We start from the raw sequence: 15346 nt of genomic DNA on the forward strand, positions 1-15346 counted from the left end.
AGCTGTTAGATTATCTAGATTGGATTGGATCTCATTGATAGCATTTTTAAGTTCTGCCAATTCACCTTTTATTTCTGCCCTTAGAGACTCTATGTTGCCATTAATTGATTTCTCCATTCTAGCCATTGTCTTCACAATTGCTAGCCTGAATTCCATCTCCGACATCTTGGTTATATCTGAATCCATTTGTAAATCTGCAGCATAAGTCATAATCTCTGAGTCTTTTCTATTTTGAGGGCTCCTCCTCCTAGTCATTCTGTTGATGGGTGTTTGAGGGAATGTACAGAGTCCAAATTATTGACCAGAACCCAAGCAAGATGCACCTGTTTTCTTGGGACCTTAGGGTTGCTAGCCTCTTGTTTTCCCAGCCTGTCTTCTGCGGGAGGGGCCTGCCGCGCTGTTACTCAGGCAACCCTGTTTGGGCGGAGTTGCCCTGCGCCCCTGTGGCGGGGGATGGGCTCAGTGGGAATCAGTCTTTGGGGCTTTTGTTCTCTGGTGCCTTTCCCTGGCGGCCTTCCGCGTCTCTTCCGCGAGTCAGAGCAGAAGAGACCATTTCCAACCCTCTGCCTCAGAGCAGAGAGACTGCAGTCTGTTCTTCAGTGAGCTCTCCAGGCCACACTGTCTCCGTTTCTGTCCGTGCTGCTATAAACTGCAGCGGCCTGGGTTGTGCGCCCCTCCGCCGCGCTCCCAGTCCTGCCTCCAGGTCGGGGCTCATCTCTGTCCTTTGTGCTTCTAAAACCGCCAGCCGCTCCCAGTTCGCACACGCACAACCCCGCCACTCCAGGTTTCCATCCCGAGGCTGCAGTTCGCAGGCACGACCCCACCGCTCAGGGTTTCCGCCCCGGGGGCTGCCCTAAAGTCCTTTCCCTGCAGCTACCGGTCTGCGAGTCTGTGCCCGTCCTCAGCGCGCGAGGCTGACACTCACCTGCGGTGTAGGATCCCCACGGCCAGGCACCCTCCCGCTGCCGTTTATCCTCCGATATCTGCCCGCAGAATCACGGCTCTCCGCTTCCTACCTCAAAACCCACCGCCTGCAATATTCTGTTTGTAGAGATCCAGATCTTCTTACATCTCAGGCTGGTTTCGTGGGTGCTCAGAGTGGTCTGGTAGATATCCAGCTCAATTCCAGGGACCAGTTGAAATAGGGTCCCCTACTCTGCCATCTTTCCCCCTCTTCAAACCATAAGACTCTTAATCTCAGGAAACAAACTGAGGGTTGCTGTAGGGGAGGGGGGCTGGGGGCTTGGGAGACTGGGTGATGGACATTGTTGAGGGTATGTGTTGTGGTGAGCACTGTGTGTTGTATAAGACTAATGAATCACAGACCTGTACCTGAAACAAGTAATATATTATATGTTAATAATTAAAAATAATAATAAAATAAAATAAAAAACAACAGCAACAAAAGTCTTTGTCTAGTAAAGCCACTGTCTGGGCTTCCTCAAAGACTGTTTTTATTGACTGCTTCATCTATGTTGTTGCATAGCTGCAATTAATTCATTTTCATTTAGTTTTTCATGTATATATCCATCATGTTGGATAAATAAATCTATTGTTTATTGAACTGTTTATGGTTGAGGCTATTATGAATAATGCTGTTATGAACATTCTTCTTATATGTCTTCTTGTCCACATAAACACATTTTTGTGTGATATATACTCATTGCCAAGCCCAAAGTCACCTATTTTTCTGTTATCGTCTAGAAGTTTTATAGTTTTGTGTTATAGTTTCAGGTTTATGATTCATTTTAAGTTAATTTTTATGAAAGGTGTAGTGAGCAGTGTCTAGATTCCTTTTTTTTTTTTTCCCCCTTTTGGCATGTGGCTGTTCAGTTATTCAAGCATCATTTGTTGAAAAGACTATCCTTTCTCCATTGAATTGCCTTTGTTCCTTTGTCAAAGATCAATTGACTATGTGTGGGTCTATTTCTGGGCTTTCTATTCTGTTTCAGTGATCTGTCTACTCTTGTCAATCTCACAATGTTTTGGTTACTGCAGTTGTATAGTAAGATTTGAAGTGTCAATTCTCTTTGTTCTTCTCCCTCAATATTGTGTTAGCTCTTCTGGGTCTTTGGCTTTGCCATATAAACGTTGGAATGTTTGTCAATATCCACAAAATAACTTATTGGAATTTTGATTGGGATTGCATTGACTCTATAGATCAAGTTGGGAAGAACTGATATCTTGACAGTGTTGAGTCTTTCTGTGAACATAGAATCTCTCCATTTATTCGGTTCTTTAATTTCTTTCATCAGTTTTGTAATACATTTTATACATATATATGTATAGATAGATTGATAGATCATATATAAAGTTTATACCTAAGTATTTCACTGTTGGAGGTGCTAATATAAATGGTATTGTGTTTTTAATTTCAAATTTCACTTGTCCATTGGTTATATGGGAAAGTGATTGACTTTTGTATATTAATCTTGTATCCTGCAACCTTAGTATAATCATGTATTCCAAGAGGTTTTTTGGTCAATTCCTTTAGATTTTCTACAGAGACAATCACGTCATCTGCTGACAAAGACAGTTTTAATTCTTCCTTCCAAATCTGTATATCTTTTATTTCCTTTTCTTGCCTTAAATTGCATTAGCTAGGACTAATATAAATGGTATTGTGTTTTTAATTTCAAACTTCAATTGTTGTTTTTGGTATAAAGGAAAGCAACTCTGTTTTCTTAGCCTGGCTAGGATTTAATCAATTTTATTGATATTTTTAAGCACCCAGCTTTTGGTTTTGCTGATTTTATTGTTTTCCTGCTTTAAATTTCATCGATTTCTAATTTTTGTTAACAATTACTTGTTTTAATTATAAACACTGGATAAAGTAATGTAGAACCTAAAGTACACGTATTTAATTATCTTAAAATATTTTGTTTGTAATGTAATGTTACTAATGTAATATAATATTAGTGGTAATATATTTGTAAGGAACAAAGAAAGCTTCAGGCTCCTTAGGAGTTTAATCTCAAAGATGGTATGAAATGAAACACATAAATAATCAGCAAAATTCTTAGGAACTTGTAGAAATGTACTTTATTTCATGCAAAGCCACATAATTTCCTATATTTTAATAGCTAGTCAAATAAACATTTCAAAAAATTCATTACATCACAATAAGTTAAAATACTACAAAGCAATTGCAAATCCACGAGTTTGTCAAAACCAAACCGAGAGAACATTATGCATAGATAAGGCCAAAGATGCTAACTTACTTATAGATAGCACTTTGCAGCTTTTTCCAAATACATATTTGAAAATGTAGTGAGAATCTGCAGAGAAAAATAGTTAAATCTACAACCCATTGGTCAGATACGAAAACATCTGTCATTACATATCAGGTAGTAATGGCTGATTAAAGATAAATTTGGCATCATGCACCAAAGATGAACATAATGAACATTTAGAAAAATTATGATCAGATGCACATTTGAAAGACTTATCTTCTATTTCACCTAATCCACTGAATTAGATAAATAACAAGTACTTTACTAATGCAACAGAGAAATTAGGCTTTTGGTATACTTTGCCTGGGTAGTGGTATATATAAAAAGACACTGAAGGGGGGAAGGAATATTTCAAATTCACACTGGCCTACTGAACTTTGGAATATTGCCCTATGGAATACGATGTGGGCAGAACTTATTTGAGAATGATTTTTAAACTGCTTAAAAGCACTACAATTAGTTACAAAAACATTTTACAGAAATTAAATACCAGAAAATAACAACATCAATATTAGAGCTCTTTTTTCAATACTATAATTTATAAATATTTATTAGATTACAGTAATTTAAAAGACATGTCCACATGTTTTCTACCTTCTAAAATGAGAAAAATCCTTCAAGCTGTTTTCAAAGTATGGACAAAAACAAATCCATTGGATTGCTTTTAATAAAATAAATACAAGTCTCTCCCCTACAACTTGGTGTACTAAGTAGGGAAGATGCTAGCCAGCATTCTTTTGAGAAATTCAGCTCTAAGTGACTAGGTTGATACGATTTATATCAGTAATATTGACTCAAAATGGTGTTGTGCAGTCAGATTAATAAATTATGACTTTACCCTACATGTCTGCCATAGTAAACCACTCTTTCTACTCTTTTGCACTAAATACAGAAGAAAAAAAAAAAACTCCTTTTATAAAATGATTTGAGATCAAGATACCCACTAAAAAGATTTTCAGGAGAAAAAAGTTAATTCTCTCCAGGGAGTATGTTAAAAACAAATGTCTTTTAGGATATCAATGAGAAGAGGAACGTGCCAATATTCTTGCTTCATTAACAAATTAAAAATTATAGCAAGGCTTCAATCAACCTCAATGGACAAATCTTTTGACAATGATAATGAAATTTTAGGAGGACCAGGCTGAGTGTGAAAGGAATTAGAGGTGATGTCCCCATTGATGGGATTAAGGATGGGGTAGGGCTAGGGCCTGCTCCGCTGGGCAATATGATTCATAGATCCTAGTCTGCAGGAGTTGGGATAGGGGATGACATGGCTTGGTCTTCTAGCTCTCTGAGCAGGAAAAAGTCCATTGGGGAAAAAACCCTACATGGAGGGAATTCATATTTTAGAAGGCCTCCTGTAACCCTCTTTCTTGTATTGTTCTAACCTCTCCTAATGAAAACTTTGACAACAATGTAGGGTATTTATGAATTCCTTTTCATAAAAAGGTATCTCAAGTTTCTTAATCTTTCTGCTTTTCTGTTTTGTTTTTAACAATCACTGTTTTTGGAAATCCATTTTTATGCCAAAACATTACACTGAGAGTAATTCATTTTAATGAGGTGCCCTCTTTAGTGACCTAAAGACAAGACAGCAAGCCAGCATACATCACATTTACATTCAGATGTTGCTTAGTTGTCTAGAAAAATCTGTTTCACTACTTTAGGTGCAATACTGCTATTCAAGTAGTGGGATGTGAAATCAGAACTAGTTCATTTTGAGTGTACTGATCATCAGAAACAGCTGTGTACACAAAACAAAAAAGTCTGTCAGCACGTTAAAAGTCATACTGTAAAGACAGGCTTCAGAAAGGAAGGAGGATATAAAAGCAATGAGGAAGGAAGAAAAGAAAGGAAAGATAAAACTCGAAATCCATTTACTCCTTAACATTTAGAATTTAATGTAATATGATCCATTACATTTTGGAGATTCAAGTATGTTAAGATTTTTCAGGGACATGTTTTGCCTCTAGTGCAAACATACTTATCCTTGTGATTTTCAGGCATGGTCCACTCAAATCACAAGTACAAAACTCACATTACTGAACAGTGTGAATTATATGGAGAGTTTACTTTCCTTTAAGATGGTAATCAACACACCATCAAGAATGTTCCCTGACTCTATTACAAGATAAAAAAATGAGGTTTGTTACTGTACATAAATGAAATTCTTTCATCCATACACTGAAGTGTACTTAAAAAAAATCCCACAAATTGACTTCCTATCCACTTTTAATTTCATTGGGGTACACAACCAGTGTAAATTTAAGAACGGATATTCTAATAAACAGTAGAGTCCAAAAACAAATCAATTCGCAGTATTTATTTTTGATGGCGTGGATTGTCCAATTTTCTGATCTATTTTTTATAAATGGAAAACCTTTGAATGTTTTGATTTAGCTCTTACCACTCTTGTGAAATGAGGACCTCTTGTGTGTTGAAAGTACTCGAAAGCCCTTGATTCATTTGGTAAGAGAGCAAATTTTAATAATTAGGCTTATACCTTATTTCTTATTTTAATAATGATTTTTATAAAAAAGCTCCACTGATAAGAACAAGCTACTGATGTAGTAACAAAAGTTAATTGGCAACTTACAGGTGATTACTTTCTGCAGTGGTTGTTTTGAATTACTGGCTTACTGAATATCCTTACCTAATGATTATTTAGAAAATTTAACCAGGTATCTATTATTACATAAGAAAGACATCAAAAGCTAATTATCAGAAGTAATTCTTCAGGAAATTACTTTGCATTTATAGTGTATGAATTTAGTAGTAATGTTTTGCAGTAGAGGTCATTACATTTTAATAAGCATCCCCAAACAGAAAACTTCTGTTCTTACTCCACCTTTTTTTACACAAGGTGGCTTAACAAATATTAACTTAGTTCCCCCCACCAATAAACTCTTTATTCTTCAGGGGTTAAATCATTACCTTATGAACTCAAATTTTCCAGCCAGGTAACCTTCCTATATGATCATATATAAAATCCTGTAAGATAAATTCTGCTTAAAACGTTGAACACTCTAGACTTAAACAACCAAAAGTTATTTTGGAAATAACTCAGAAGTCACAAAGGGAGCTAGGTTATTTGTGAAGTAAGTATTACATACACTTCAATTATTATAAAGGAAAGTAGTACATTCCCCTACATATTCCTATCAATTTATTTTAGGGCATTATAAGTTACAAAAGTGACTGGATAATCTCTTTTTCTGCTTCTATTTCTTCTACAGCATCTGGGTTTCATGACAAAACCTGATGAGAAACAACATTATACTTCAGGAAAATATTCCAAGGTAAACCCAAAGACCAAATATACAACAATACTATTTTCAAAGCACTTTAGATAAATTAGTCCAAAAGCAGTTTTTGCTTTGGGGACTTAAAAGCCTCTCTGTAATTGTAAGAAACTGGGCTGATCGTTTCTCCATTTAACACCTTCAAGTACCACTAGGAAAAGTAGCACAGGAAACAATTTATTTTGTTTTGTTTTTTAAACTCCAGCATATCAACATCAACTCAACATACCCTCACAATAGTTTTGTGAGGTAGATCAGTAGGTAAAGAGCAAGTATCATCTTCATTTCACGAATGAAGAAATTGAGGCACTGAAAGGTTACATAATTTGCCCGAGATATTCAATGGTCAATCATGAAATTACAAACAGTACCAAATGATCTCTGCTTCTGGCCTATAGCTCCCTAACCACACTTTAGAGTGAAAGGCTGTGTGTGTATTCTCAAATGGGCAGCCTGCATAACCTTTGAGAATAAATTCTATCCGTTTATAATTATTTTAAAGGGGACCTAACCTCAAATATCATAAAATTGAACAAAATCAGATAATTAGGATGATACACTATTCCTTTCAGTATCTGCACGGATCTGCCTCTTAAAATTTACATGATAATACTAAGTAAAAAGCAAAATAAAAAATTTAAAATTATGAGTCAAGGGAAGATTACCTTCAAGAAACATACAATCATATCGTTAGGGTGATCATATAATTCATTTTCAACCTGGGATACTTCAGAGTGAAAGCGAACACTATTAAAAATTACACGGAATAGCAGGTGTTAAACTAAGACTGTTGTGGCAAGCTCACAAAGAGTCACCACTGGATGAATCCACAGCAGGGATTCTCTGAGTTGTAAACATTTCAGGGACATGAAAAACTCTCTGCAAGCATGTTGTGTTCGACTGTGCAATATTCACTGTGCAATAAAACATGGATGATTGCAAATATACCCAACTTTGGCTTAAACACAAAAGTTTAAAAATGCTTTTTTAAAATAATAAGCATGTTTAACAAAATTATTACACATAAACCACAATTTAAGTGTTAATAATAATAGTAAGTGGATTCACATTTTACCTTTAAATAACCAAATGTTATTTTCCACAAAGCATCAGTACGCACCTTTAAAAATTAGAGAATTTTGTGGGACTCTTTGGTTATTAAAAAAAAAAACAGAACAAAACAAAACAACAACCACCCACTATTTCCCATTAATGCTTCAGATTCTCTTTGAGTGGAACGATCAATACTTAAATCAATATGCTGAATGATAAAGGTGAACATTTCTCCCTGAAATGAAAATCTTTTACAAAGTAATACCAAAAGCATAACGTAATTTCCAGTTACTAGCAAAGACTGAAAGAATAATACATCACCCAATTATAGTACACATGCCAAAGATACTAACACTATCAGTTGAAGTATAATCTTAATTATACATGCAAAAACTTCACTAATTTGCATATAGAGTTGAAAAAGAGCTTTCTACATTCAGTTATGTCTGGTAAGTAAGCCTTGTTTTAAGACGTGGGTTCTGTAAATACCATTATTATTTGAGGTCTCCATCTCGTTGAGAAATTCAGGATTAACATATTCTTTAAAAACAGCAAAAACGTAAATCACAATAATAAAACCGTATGATGTTATTTAGTTATGACGTATGGCTTTCTTGGATCTTTAAAACAACTTTCCTGAAAAAAAAGAATCTGAAACAAACCGAACTACCTGTTCTCAACATATACTGATCTTTCTCATGAACTGAATCCTTCCACTACACCGGTACTTTTAAGGCAGACACTTCAGGAATGGTGTGTAATAAAAAAGATGACACTCTATTCAATGGGCAATAAACTATTATTACTAAGATGTGAGTAACTTTCAGCGCCTTTTTTTGTCCTGACACTTTTCACTACGAGTACAGTATAAATTCTAGGGCACACGTATGTTCATAAAGACTGGACTGATATGTTGATCTTGGTTAGTTGTTCCATAAATTCTTTCAGACTTTACACATCATCAAATATTCCGGTTTGAGACATCGAGAGGTATCGTCCACCAGGCTGATACCTGAAAGGTGGATAAAGAAATGATCTGAGGCATCAAAAATAACAAAGGAGGAGAGAAAAACAAGGACACATTAAAAGGAAGCGGCTACATAATTTGTAAGCATCATTTGTAAAATCTATTCAGTAGCTGAAAGCAGAAACTGACAAAGATGATATCCCAAGGGGGTTTACTTAATTATAAATTAATCAACAGCTTTTTTAGAGCCTAGAATACACGTATGACAGGGTGAGAGACATAAAAAGAAAGGGAGAGGGAGATGTGAACACATCATGGGACTGACGATTTGATAACCACTCGATTGTTCCACAGAAGTAGAACACCCCAGGGAGTCTGCTGCCCACAGGCAATCCTGTAGCAAATACTGTCACGCAGATGTATTTGGCTTCTGTTTAACTATCGTCCCAGAGCACAGTGGCTAACAGCACAGACTCGACTGCCAGAGTCCTGGGTTTTGAATGCCTGACTTTGCCATTTGCAAGCTGTGTTACTCTGGGTAAGTTACTAAGCCTCTCTGGACTCAAATCCAACTGGACTGACAGTACTGTCGGTGATGTGCTTAGAAGAGTGTCTGACACCCGGTCACGGCTATGTCGCCGTTGCTAAATATGATTGATTTCATAAATGGGATCATTAGAAATAGGCATATAAACATTGTTAAGATCCTTACTATCAATTTCAATTTTTCTTTCTTATTTAGAATACCACTAGTAGTTTATGGAGATAGCAATTTCAGCTATCCAGCACCACTGGATGCTATAATTTTTAAAATATAAAAGCATTAGCAGGTATAAAAAGTTACCAAAGGTTGATTAATATGGTTATTATTAGCAGTAAAGATGAACATTTTCCTTATGTTTATCTCATCAAGTCGTTATGTTATCAGAATTTCAGAATGCTGAAGCCAAAATGACCCAGCCAGAGCTTACCTTTCTGATTTAGATTCAAGAGGATCATCAGTGAATGTTTCTGCATTAAAATCCAAAGGTTCTACATCTTGGAGGAGTTCTATTCGGTCCCTTTCAGTCCTGTTATTGGCCCTGGTATATTTGGATGCTGCTGTAAAGGAAGGAAAAAAAAATGTGTCTACTTTTCTGTTGTCTTTATGGGTTACCGTCTCTAGACTCACGAAAAAAAGTCAAGATTATAAAGGATCTGAATTTTGATTGTGAAGACAATAGTAAGAAAAGATAACTACTTGATTTCTTAAAAATCAGATTAAAATGAGAAATGGTATGATAGAAAATAACAAGGAAAAGTTTCTCCCTTGCAGCTAGCCTAAGCTCAGAAGCAGGTACGATGCAAAGATTCAATTAATATGAATCAGAATTAACATTTAACATTAACACTATGAAATTGTTCATTATCAAGTTTCAACTGGTTTCACAGTGAATCCAGGGGCTGCTGTATCTCAGTTCTTGGCTAGAATTTTCTTTAAGGCGTACTCAACTCCAGGTCTTCAAGAAAGGCCTGAGTCTTTTTCCCAGGAGACAAGAGTTTAGGGTAGCTAAGTCCAACAGAAACAAAATGCAAGCCTGGTATTTACTTTTAAATTTTCTAGTAGCTACATGAAAAAAGTAAAAAGGAACAGGTGAAATTAATTTTAAGACTTAATCTAGTTCAATATATCCGATATATTATCATTTAAACATGGGGCACCAGCCACATTGCCAATGCTCAGTGGCCACAAGTGGGTAATGCAGACCATCCTGGTCAGTACAGATCTACTGCACTAACTCTCCCTTCTCTCTATGTGGATGGGGTGGGTTTTCTTCATAAACAACCTAAATTTTCACAATGTTCTTCTGAGCAGTCCAATAGCTTCAAAAGAACTTTATGATATAGCTCTTTTTGAAAACTTAAGGTAAGCTAATTCGATCGTATCTTACGCTTTTGTCATCTTGGACTCTGCCCTTCATCTTTTCTCTCATTCATTCAGCAAATATTGGTTGCCTCCCACATTCCAGGTTCTCCTCAAGTCATCATCCTAAGGCATTGTATTTCCTCTTCTCTTGAACATTCTCCCACACTCCCACATCTTTCTACCGTGTCAACTCCTACTCCGCGGTAAGCAAGCTTCCAAATCTTTGTAGAATCTCCTCTCTTTTTCCTAGCTCTTTTTTTTTTTTTTGAAAATTTTATTTATTTGAGAGAGAGAGAGGCAGAGAGGGAGAGGGACAAGCAGGCTCCCCGCTGAACAGAGAGCCCGACCCTAGGATCATGACCTGAGCCCGAAGATGGACGCTTAACCGGCTGAGCCACCCAGGCGCCCCTCTTTCCTAGCTTTAACTAAACCTTTAGCTCTCTCCCATATCTTCTACCCTAAATCTCATTCAAACACATCCTTTCCTCCTCATCCCCAGGATCACTGCTTATTTTAGGCCCTCATTTCTTGATCGCATTACCAACACAGACGTTAAATTGGTTTCTGTGTCCCACTTCCCCGGAAATCATGCTTTACATTCAAATTTATCTTTTGAAACCAAAAATCTGAGCATGCTCCTTTCCTGACTGAAATCTTCACTTGAGAGAAAGTCTTCACTTCTGAGCATGGTAATACCTGCTTCCCAACTGTCTCTGCAGCCTTACCTCTTATCAGGCTCCTCATACTTTAGGATCTTGTCACAGAAACAAACTTGCATTCTCCCAAAGATACTCTTCAGTCACTCACTCATCTTTCTGCCTAAAACACCTTCACCTGGCTAAGTACCATTCATTCCCAAATGCTCAGTTACTATTATTTTATCACAGAAATCCTTTCCCAATAAAGAACTCTTTTTCTATCCCGAGCTGAGCTCCCTCAGCATCAGGAGTGTCCCCTTCTACTCTCTCAGCATTCCTGCATCTCCCCCAAAGACAAACCTCCTCTGCCATCTACTCGGGTCAGAGTCCTGGGCAAAAACAGGTTTCTTGCCACCTTCCCAGGGGCAGATGGCAGGGTCAAGGATGTGGGGAGGTATCCTAACTCAACCCACTGGCAAATGTTTTCTACTTGGTATCAGTCCCTCACAAAATTAATTGGCATCCCAAGGACAGGAAATTAACTTCTCTATATCCCTGTATACCTGGGAAAGTATCTGACATATGGGTCAGTCAGGCAACGGTTATAAAAATGAGTGAATTGCCTACATCTACTAACAGAAAAGTAAAGAACAACATCTAGGTAAATAGTAGAAATCAACACCTGCCTACAACACGCCTGGGATAAGTACTGATATTATTTAGGGTAGTATGATTACAACTCTTCATGCGTTGTCCCAATTCTCCATCTCCTATCAGAATGCACACTTGAGTTTCCCTTTCCTTCTATACACTGAGGGGTGAAAAAGGAAAGACACTGCAGAACCACCTCTACAGTTCTCTAAAAGCATTTTTGAATGGCTGTCTTAATTCTCAGTCTCTATGCAAGCAAGCATAAGAAAACAACTTCTAAGGGAACTAGAAAATAAACGACTTACATCGGGTGGTACTAAGATCTGAGAGGCTTGACTCTTTTGAGTCAACATGAATATTTCTGTTTCTAGTGGAATCTTCTCTACTGTGTCCATACCGTTCTTTCCATTCCTAAGTCAGAAACACAAATAAATATGTAACAAAGGAACTCATAGGCAGAAAGTATTCATCAGTGTCAACAGACTGTATGTATAGAGTAAGAGTAAGACGCTGGACACAAGTAATTTAATACTAATGACTTATTTTCATCAGAAATTCACCAGATAATCAGTATGATTAGCATAGTACCATGAAAATTTTCAAAAATAATTTTTCTTGTCTCTACCCGATTTTAATACAGTCTCCAAACTTTCTTCCAAATGAACATTTATAGACATCTTTGCTAGCTATAATTAACCTTTTCAATTCTTCTGTCTAAAATGTCAAAACAACATGATAGCTACAACAGGCTTAGCTTGACCACATAAAAGTTATGAGAACTCCTAATAATTCATGAGATGTTAACAAAATTTTCTCCTATATAAATAAACTACAAATATCAGAGACCTGAAAAGTCACTTTTGAAAGCAAAATTAGAGTTGTATACAAACATGATTAGATAGCTGTAGTCAAACCATATGAAGTGGGATGCTACTCAATCAATTCTTAGAACTGAAAGGAACCTTAGAGGTCACCTTATTCGACCTCCCCTGCAGTGTAGGGTTTCATTCTAAAATAGCCATGTCATTGGCTCTCTTATTAGATGACATGGAAGTTTCTATTGTGAGCAGCCCATCACAATTTTGATAAACTGTGGAAGTTAGAAGTTTTCACCGAGAGGTGAAATCTATCTCCAGTAACTTCCACTCTCTGGTTCCAGTTATGTCTTCTGAAATAAAGAACAAGTCTCCTTTTACATGACACACACTGACATATATGAAGACAGCTATCATGTCTCCTCTGAGTCTTCATTTCTCCAGTATAGATACACCTAGGTGTTGTAAACTTGTGGTAATCGTGACTAAATTTTTCTAATTTTCTGCTTTTTCACTCTCTAGGTGAAGTTTAGTTTGCCTCAGCAAACAGAGGACTGAAGAAAATTGAAGAGGAATACAATTAATGTCATATTACCAAAAAGCATAACAATTTTAAAGCAATCAAAATGACTTTAATAACAAGATTGCATGAATTTATTAATTCTTTCATTAAGTATTCACAGAGCACTGACCTTAGGCAAGAAACTGCTAGACGCTGGACACAAGTAATTTAATACTAATGACTTTTTAGAACAGGTCTGACAAAACACTTAGCATGTACATCTGAAAGTATTAAAATTACCTTTTTTAAAAAATGTGTCCTATGTCATTTTCCCACTGTGCTTTGGTCTTTAGCCAATTCTAAATCAGTAAAATTCTTATGATTATTTCATATTAGTCTTTAGGTTAAGCAAATTAATAAGTACTATACTTACTCTTCTTCGATTTTCACCTTCTTCTTGCCTTTGCCTTTTTCTCTTCTCTAGAGACAGAAAAGTGGTCTCAAATTTGGTATAACATGGTTTAATTAGACGTAGAGTAACTGAAGTAAAGGTATCAGGCTATGACCAATTTCCTTTAAATTACTACAAAGTCAAAAGTAATAGGTTATTGTTGGAAAGAACCTAAGAGGTCACCTAAGTCCAAAGAAAATACCTTCTGTATTTTTTTGGAGATGACCTTTAGGCCTTGCCTAAATAGTTTTAGAGGAATAAGTTCTTCCTCATGGTGATCTCAAATTTGTTGGTAACTTCTTTTTCTTTGCCTTATCTTCTAAATTAAGTTGATACTTCTTCCTGCATAAAAGTCCTTTCCCTTATTCTTTTCAGGCTATATACTCAGTATTTTTTTTGCATAAAATACACTCTACAGTCTCATACTTCTGGCTGTCCTTCTCTAAATACCTCTAACTTATCAGTTCTACTGTTGAAATCTTACCCAGGACTGAATATGATACTCCAGATGAGATCTAATTAATGTAAAAAGCAGTAGAACCATTATATCAACTAGACCCCACCTTCCTAGAAGAGAACTGAAAGGCTACAATAGCTTCTATTGGAGCCACAAAATATTTTGGCTTATATTTAACTAATGATCACACAAAAGCTCCAGACCCACGTAGGGAGAATGTCTAGGAATCAATGTTCCCACACTCAAGTTTTGTTTTCTTTTTTCCCTACCATCACTTGAACAGCAGGAAATTTGATGTATTCAGTGTTGGGATTAGATTCTAGTAGAGTGCCATGTATTCTAACAGGTTGTTAATGATCATGGCATTCTCAAAACCAGCCTTGGCTTGAATGATTTCCTGTGCGGTATTAAACTGACGATTCTTTCAATGTATGAATTTGGTAGTTGTACTGAGCTTGGCAAATCTGTTTCCAGAAAAACACGAAAATGACTCCAACGCCATCCAAGAGCATTATTTAGTTGAGGACATACTAAATTTCTGCTGCAGTATTTCTTAAAGATGGATGAAACCATCATTTGTTTTCAAATTATTTTTGCTATGAAGGTTGTATGTAGATTTTTAGCTAAAAAACATTAATTTCTTTTTTTTCAAGATTTTATTTATTTATTTGACACAGAGAGAGAGAGAGAGAGCGCACACAAGCAGGGGGAGCAACAGAGGGAGAGGGAGAAGCAGGCTTTCCGTTGAACAGGGAGCCCAATATGGGGCTCAATCCCAGGACCCAAGGATCATGACCTGAGCCGAAGGCAGACGTTTAATCAACTGAGCCACCCAGGTGCCCCAAAAACATTCATTTCTGAAGATAGACTAAAAATTACAAATTATACAAACACTAATTTTCTATTTTGAGTCTTAGTACTTTCCTTTCATTTGTTTTAAAAGACAAATCTTACCTCGTCTGATTAACTCTTTTCCTTCATCAACCAAGTCTGATGTCATATCATTATCTCCCATGAACTGCTGGAAACCAAGTAGATTCAAACAACGAGTCCCCAAACTAATAAAAGTAGATTTTAAAAAAGACAAGCATTATTTCTCATTGTAAATGTTTAGATAAACTGTTCTTTAGTATTGTCACCCCAAAGAAGCCTATGTTTTATTATTAGTTATCACAGCAAGTTATGTAGTTATACTTGTCTTTAAGAAGGACGTATTTCTCTTCCTAAGAAGTTTATATAGCCAGTACTCCACTGACATGGTATTCATTATACCCAGATTTCTTACAAAAATAAATTGAGTTGGGCCATTAGGTTTTCTGAAGGTATTCCTTCAGAAAATTATTATATAATACAAAACAGTGGTTGCAATAC

The 15346-nt window shown here is 36.3% G+C and overlaps 1 protein-coding gene across 6 annotated transcripts in view; it reads right to left on the reverse strand.

Annotated features, from left to right (window-relative positions):
• Positions 1–3016: 3016 nt before the first annotated feature.
• The window catches only part of LMBRD2 (LMBR1 domain containing 2), a 41868-nt gene continuing 29538 nt past the window's right edge, over positions 3017–15346 (reverse strand). For 3 of the 6 annotated variants that reach the window (XM_036107406.2, XM_078066634.1, XM_036107405.2), the window contains 5 exons: positions 14930–15033; positions 13501–13547; positions 12056–12161; positions 9527–9656; positions 3017–8624 (listed from right to left, as the gene is read on the reverse strand). In XM_036107406.2, coding sequence (XP_035963299.2) covers positions 8540–8624; positions 9527–9656; positions 12056–12161; positions 13501–13547; positions 14930–15033 — 472 coding nt within the window. In that variant the 3' untranslated portion in view covers positions 3017–8539. The remainder of the gene's footprint in view (positions 8625–9526; positions 9657–12055; positions 12162–13500; positions 13548–14929; positions 15034–15346) is intronic. The other 3 variants (XM_036107409.2, XM_036107407.2, XM_036107408.2) reach the window with 3 other exon arrangements.

The sequence above is a fragment of the Halichoerus grypus genome, chromosome 2, assembly GCF_964656455.1.
Source record: "Halichoerus grypus chromosome 2, mHalGry1.hap1.1, whole genome shotgun sequence".
NCBI classification, from domain to species: Eukaryota; Metazoa; Chordata; class Mammalia; order Carnivora; family Phocidae; genus Halichoerus; species Halichoerus grypus.